General features: G+C 47.1%; 1 protein-coding gene and 1 pseudogene across 1 annotated transcript; one reads left to right on the top strand and one right to left on the bottom strand.

Annotated features, from left to right (window-relative positions):
- Positions 1–4,098: 4,098 nt before the first annotated feature.
- On the top strand, positions 4,099–5,858 carry LOC125510811. Its single transcript, XM_048676079.1, has 3 exons — positions 4,099–4,326; positions 4,457–5,202; positions 5,301–5,858. Exons 1-3 carry the CDS (start codon positions 4,302–4,304, stop codon positions 5,634–5,636), a joined length of 1,107 nt encoding a protein of 368 aa, XP_048532036.1. The 5' UTR covers positions 4,099–4,301; the 3' UTR covers positions 5,637–5,858.
- A 36-nt stretch (positions 5,859–5,894) lies between these two features.
- Positions 5,895–7,298, bottom strand: part of LOC125532861 — a 48,380-nt pseudogene continuing 46,976 nt past the window's right edge.

The following is a 7,298-nucleotide window of genomic DNA, read 5'->3' as shown; positions in this document are numbered from 1 at the left end:
CGAGGGTATGATCATCTTGCCTGAGATCCCGCAAGGAAGAAGAACGAGTCCATGAAGAAGACAAAAAGACGTAGACGAACAGGTCCTCACAAACGCGACGTTATCGGAACCAACCCGAAGAAGCAAACACCGGAAAAGAAGCACACAACATAGTAAACAACCAACACAAGAACATGGTATGCTATGCGGGATGCGGTATGCGATGCATATGCATGATTTGACAAGGAAAGATAGGATCTGGCCTCAACTTGGAAATCCAAGTGTGCCACTGGAAAGATGAGATGAAATCGCTTGAAAACGATATAAAGAACGCCGGAATCAGAGTTACGGTTTGGAAATGGCAAGCAATGCAAATATGACCACGTTCTGCGATTTACAGCAAGTAGCCATCTAAATGCAACAAGAAGAATATGCTACAGCACTCAAACATGGCAACAAAATACATGGCAGGGATCCATTCATGATGCTTAATAAAAGTCTAGCACTGAGCTACGGCCAATTCATACATTAACAGGTTCAAACAAGCATGGCAAAAATGCATATGGTAAACAGATTTCAGACTTGGTGAAATTAACACTTGTCTGGAATTTCAGATCAGGTAGCACACTTCGGAGCATGAAAACTATATGCTACAGGACCTGAACATGGCAAAGTAAAGCATGACATGGAGCTACTCAAAGAGCTTAACAAAAGTCACTTAGTAACCTTGAGCCAAAAGGGATCAGAAAATACAATTGCAAGCGTGTGAACATGGCAAAAACATAATCAGTTCTCAGACTTAGTGAAAACTGGAGCATGCTGAAACAAATATCAAGTAGGCATGTTAACGAGCTTGATGCACTCACTACAGAGCAAGGCATGACAATCTAAGCATACACCCATCAAGAATACACAAAATACAAGCTAGACATGGCAAGAACAATAACATAGCATGCATGGATCAACTACAACATCCTCGGCAAAATCGCTAACAAGTAGACAATCTGCCCAGATTCACGAAATAGCAAAAGTAGAGCTCGATTGACTCAAGCTAGGGTGCTCCATAAATGCAAACAAAGACATGTATGGATAGATCACCACAAGATTAACAAAACATCCTTACTGATCATCCTCAAAAGAGGCACGGATCACTAGGAAACAACAAGAACATATGGCATAATGAGATAAACAGACCAAGGACTTAGTGGAAATGCTAAGTCCCTGAAATCAGCATTACCAAGTGCACCACTTTGCAAGCTTGTGCTAGACACCACACACATCACAAAAATACATGGGTTGCACCTCTGGAAAGATGGCAAAACCCTTAACAAAACATATGTAGAGCTCATGGGCATATCATGCACACAATAATCATGGAAAAAATGACAAATAGCTAAATGGAGCAGCAGATCTGACAATTAACTCAAATAGCATTCTTCCAACAGCATTTCGGGCATCAAAAGGAGAATGCTATTTGAGTGCTACATGAACCTACAAAGCCCCATCCCTCCCTTACCGGGACAAGTCAACCGTCGGAATCCCCATGCCCTTAACCATTCGAGGCCTGGTCATAGTCCTCACGCCCTTGCTGCACTCGCCACAAGGCCGTCTTCATCGGTCTCGACAATACCGCAAAAACGACTGACATAAAAATAGCAAATGAAGGCATAAACGGTTGAAAGTTGATGGCGTCGCTTTGAATGGTGCATACTGAACGCAAAAAATATAAGAGCATTTAGATCATGATCTTATATTTCTTTACAGTCTGAATTGTCAATATGATCTTATACATCAAAAATACTTTGATCATCAATGATCTTTGTGTGTATAATCTGAATTGTCAATATGAGTGCTCAACAATTTATAAACCGATGAAGACTCATATTGCGGCCACAAATTCTACACATAGAGTTCAATGAAGACCAAGTGCTTGTGATAGTTTGAGAAGCAACATATTTAAGGTGGTAAAAGGCTTGTTAGGGGAGCGAGGTGGGACTAAAAACAGCTTGCCATAACCTCATTAGTACCGGTTCATTTGTGAAACCATGCCCAATTTCAACATTTTCACAGTTCATTTTGTAGTGATTTTCAATTTCACGGTCATTTAGCTCTCTAAACAATTCGGTAAATGACTGAAAAACAGCAAATGATGTCAGAACGTGTTGGAAATTGATGACGCCGCTTTGAAACACAAGAAGTCCGGAGTTCAAATAAGTTATTAAAAATAAAAAAGAGGTGCAATGCTGGTTAATTTGCTTCAAGCCTTTCGGAATAGTGTAGACTGCACTGCACATGGCTCAGTGCAATCTATGCTATTCTGAAAGGCTTGAAGCTAAGCAACGTGCAGGTGAGCATTGCGCCTCTTCGTCATTGTCTCTGCACTCACGGCTTATAAAACGCTCATACTGCCTCTCTCTTGGCGAGGTGGGACTAAAAATCAGCTTACTAAGAAACTCTAGTACCGGTTCATGCCATGAACCGGTACTAAAGGTCTTCGTGGGGGCCCCAGCCTGACCATAACCTGACACAGCCTCATTAGTACCGGTTCGTGGCATGAACCGGTACTAAAGGTTACCCACGAACCGGTACTAATGATGCCCGCCCGCCTAGCCGTTGGAACCGGCACTAATGGTCACATTAGTGCCGGCTTAAATTCAAATCGGCACTAATGTGCTTCACATTTGACCATTTTTCTACTAGTGTTTGTATTAAACCCTCTCTTTAATTAATAAAACAAGGCACCGTTCGGCATGAACGATAAGCTATCTCAAAACATAACAAATAAATTAATGAAATGATGCAAAAAATTGCATTTATTTTGGGAAATTTTTAATTGAATTTGAAAAAATAACATGGTTGCAAACATTCACTTCAACAATATACTATTCTGAGATTTTCTTGCACTTGTAAGCTTGATTTTAACGCATGTTTCTCCGTGTAAATAACCTAGGAAGGATATGGAGCTAATAGCTGCTAACCAAAGTCTAAAGAGCAAAGCAACCAGGTGGAGTAGTGCACCTTGACCACCACACAATGTGCATTGACAAAATTATTGTGAACACACCGAACTTCTGAAACGAGTCTTTACCTACCAAGAACACTACCGACCAGGAGGCCATCGTCATCCCCTCATTGGCCATGCTCAACGGGTCGCCATTGTTGGGGTTGGTGAGAAGATTCCAGAAAGGTAGGTACTTTTGACATGAGCTGCGAGAGGGAAGAGGAGATCGTGTTGGTTCGTTTTCTCCATTCACACTCTTCACCAACTCCAACCGCAAATTTGACGGAGTACGTTCTCCTGAAAACTGAGGCAGGAGAGACAAGAATAGAGTTTTGGTGAAGTACTAGAAAGCAACAGTGCGTGTAAACCATTTGTAAGACATCATCTCCTATGTCACACCTATGTAAGATCTGCGTACAAAATTCCAGGCATAAATCATCGCCAATTTCACGCATGGTCCACTTTCATCCACATGCTATATATATGGTTCAGGACTTAAGTGTTTTGATTATCATTAATACAAAATGGTTATAGCTCAAACCTAAAAATTCCTTGGACGCGCGCAAATTTCTTGGACGTTAGGCAGCAGAGACAGGAATAGAGTTTGGTGATGTAGAAAGCAACAGTGTGTGTAACTCATTTGTAACTTGTAAGCCATCATCTCCTATGTCACACCTATGTAAGATCTGCGTACTTCCAAATATAAATCATCGCAAATTTCATGCATGGTCCACTTGCATCCACAGGTTATATATATGTGGTTCAAGATATGAGTGTTCTGATTATCGTTAATGCAAAGTGGTTATATATGCTATCTCAAACCTAATCTAATACGGACCTGTGTCGTTTTATATTTCCCACACACAGAGCATGTTTGGAACGCGAGATTCATTTTGCAAGATAAATTCATGTCCTAAAAAATTTCTTACTCTCTCGGAGCATGACAGAAATTCTACTTTTGGATTCCTCTGTTCTCTTCCAACGTTATTTTGTGCCAGGAAAAGCTTAAGAGAAAACTACTCCTGCCTGTCAGGCGTGCTTGGGAAGACCCTTAGTAAAAAGTGGTGGTAGGTGAAGAGGTTTTTCTTGCTAGGCATAATAATGCATGTATACAAAGTACGTTGGTAGGTCGTGCCCTGGCCTCCACTACGCGCTGCATTTTCTTTCAGCAAAGTGTCACCGCTACTCAGCTGCCACTAGCTTAGCCCAGTACCCACCCAACACATTAAGCTGTCCGCCTCCTGCTCCAACAACGCCACACATTCCCCACATCCATTTCGATAAGGATCCCAGAGCTCCAGCTCCTCCTGCGTCGCCTCCAATGGCGGCTGCCGCTGCTTCCACAGGTAACAAGTGCGCAAAGAAAACTGAGGAGAAACAATGCGGCGGCGGTTTTGGTGATCGGATGCATGCATGCATGCATGCGTTGCCGTGTACGTCCGGTTCGTTAACATGTTGTGCGTCGGTGGTGTGCAGGGAACGGGAGCCCGCCGGTGGGTCTGCTGGTGCTGATGGTGCTGGCATTGGCGGCCGGGTGGTTCGCGAACGCCGTCCGCCCGCCGCCGCCGACGCCGTGCGGTGAGCCCGGCGGGCCGCCGGTGACGGCGCCGAGGGTGCGGATGCGCGACGGGCGGTTCTTGGCGTACGCCGAGTCCGGCGTGAGCCGGGACGGCGCGCGGTTCAAGGTCGTCTACTCGCACGGCTTCTCCGGCAGCCGCATGGACTCGCCCCGCGCCTCGCAGGCGCTGCTGGAGGAGCTGGGCGTGTACATGGTGGCGTTCGACCGCGCCGGCTACGGCGAGAGCGACCCGGACCCGCGCCGGTCGCTGGAGAGCGCGGCGCTGGACATCCAGGACCTCGGCGACGCGCTGGACCTCGGCGACAAGTTCCACCTCATCTGCTCCTCCCTCGGCTGCCACGCCGGCTGGGCCTCCGTCAAGTACATCCCACACAGGCTGGCCGGAGTGGCGATGATGGCGCCGGTGATAAACTACCGGTGGTCGGGGCTGCCGAGGGGGCTGGCGCGTCAGCTGTACCGGCGCCAGCCGCTGGGTGACCAGTGGTCGCTCCGCGTGGCCTACTACGCGCCGTGGCTGCTGCACTGGTGGATGAGCCAGCCATGGCTGCCCACCTCCACCGTCGTCAGCGGCTCCGGCTCCTTCCCCAACGCCCTCGACGAGAAGAACCGCCTCATGGCCCTCTCCACCGGAATGTTCCAAAAGGTTCGTCGTCCCTTCCCTCAGCTCCCCCATTGTCGATCTCGATCCAAGCCTCGGCGATACGACCCTGACGCGACGATCGTGCGCTTTGCTTTGCGCAGAGGGCACAGGCGGCCACGCAGCAGGGGGTGCAGGAGTCCTTCTACCGCGACATGGCGGTGATGTTCGGGCGGTGGCCGGAGTTCGAGCCGACGGACCTCGGGGAGGCGCCGCCGTTCCCGGTGCACCTCTTCCAGGGCGACGAGGACGGTGTCGTGCCGGTGCAGCTGCAGCGGCACATATGCCGCCGGCTCGGCTGGGTCGGCTACCACGAGCTCGCCGGGGTGGGGCACTTCCTGTCGGCGGTGCCGGGGCTCGGAGACAGGATCATCGGCACCCTATTGCCAGGGCCGGCGGGTAACAGCTCGACCGCCGCCGGCAGCGTCTGTGCGTACTGATACCAAAGACGACTGATGACTGATCTTCAGTAGGTAGAGGACTGTAGGAAGCAATGCTGAAGAAAAAAGATTTTTCCCTCCGTTCCAAATTCATAAGATCTTCTAAGTTTTTCTGATTCAGATGTAAGTGTGTTTGTTCACTTATTTCAGCATGTATGTAGTCCGTATTGAAATATGTAAAACATCTTATAATAGTGAACAGAGGAAATGCATTTCATGTGAGCTCAGCAGAACCACTACTGTACTGTACAAAGAAACTGAAGAGATTGTGGCATAATCTATATATCATCAGGGGGTAATTTGATGTCACGTTACATAGAATCTTATCACCGGGATCAGAAGAAGCAAAAAACAACCCCATCCAAACCGTATAATTTACATGCAGCTACAGAACAGTAACTGACTAGTGATTTTCAAGCTATGATCTAGACTCACTCACAGTCTCATGACACAACACAGTAGATATGAGCCGAATGTTACAATACAGTGAAAACTACGGCAGCCAAAAGCTGCAGGATGGATCACCAAAACACCAAAATCTTGGCTGTAAAACGGGAGAAAAAGAAACACAGCCGGGGAGGAAAGAATAACCGCTGATCATCTCCCGCATTGAGCTGCGATGAATCCAAATATATTCACAACCAGGAAGGGGAGGAATCAAGCATTGATTTCCGCATTGCACTGCTGCTCCCTCTGACAGCTTCTGCGACTCCAGAACATGCCTGAGCAGGTGGTCCGGTCAACGTCCTGCTCTCCCCTCTTATCCAGCTCTTGGCTTGTGCTGTGCGAGGGCCGGGGAGATTGCACCTCGGAGCCATCCAGCGTTTCTGTTGAGCCGCATGGATCGTCGTCACTGCACCTGCAGGTTGGGAGGGCGGACGACGGAAATGGGCTGCAGGTCAGTGGACAGACTAACTCGGAAGAGAGAGCTGCCACACGGTTGCGCCTGATTTCAGCTTTACAGACAGTTGCTGGGGAGTCCACAGAACGGGTATTCAGAATGCATGGATTGCAGAATGTGAGTGCTGAGCTTGATTTGAGCCCTTCTGTCGGTGTGCTCGGTAGCTTAGTGAATGACATTATTCCATTCCTGCAGAGAGGGCATGGTATTGACCCAGCTGGGCCTGTGAACTCCACACGGACGTTGCTGGTTGAGCAAAGATAGAGAGCACATTTGATGCAGAATTCGTGACCACAGCCTGAAAGAACAGAATGTAATGTTAGGATACCACCATTGCATTTTTCATCTGGTGGTGTACTGTAATGTGATGTACATGAGCAAGTGAAATCCTATTGAAAAAACATGACTTAATAAACCTTAAACTCACTCCACACAGGCAGGTTCAGGTTATTTCGTATTCGGTTTCATGTTTCTGCCATTATCACTGTTTATTAGAATTGTTTGAAACAAGGGAATTCACAAAAGGGTGGCATCATACGACCCTGCAAGGATACAGAAATATGAGCCTCATTTTCAGATTACTATGACACTGAATGATTGCCCCAACTTATTGAGTGTTTCGAGTTTGTGATAAAAGAAAATAGTCTTAGGTGTTCTAACTAAGTCAATAACAAATTTCAATTTTCAAGTGCTAAGATGCATAGTGTTATTCTCTAACAAAAAAAAATGCAAGGATAGCGAAGATGACTCATTGGTGCATA

This window comes from Triticum urartu, chromosome 1 (genome assembly GCF_003073215.2).
Source record: "Triticum urartu cultivar G1812 chromosome 1, Tu2.1, whole genome shotgun sequence".
Lineage (NCBI taxonomy): Eukaryota > Viridiplantae > Streptophyta > Magnoliopsida > Poales > Poaceae > Triticum > Triticum urartu.
The sequence above is the reverse complement of the archived record's forward strand: the minus strand, read 5'-3'. Positions and strand labels throughout refer to the sequence as shown.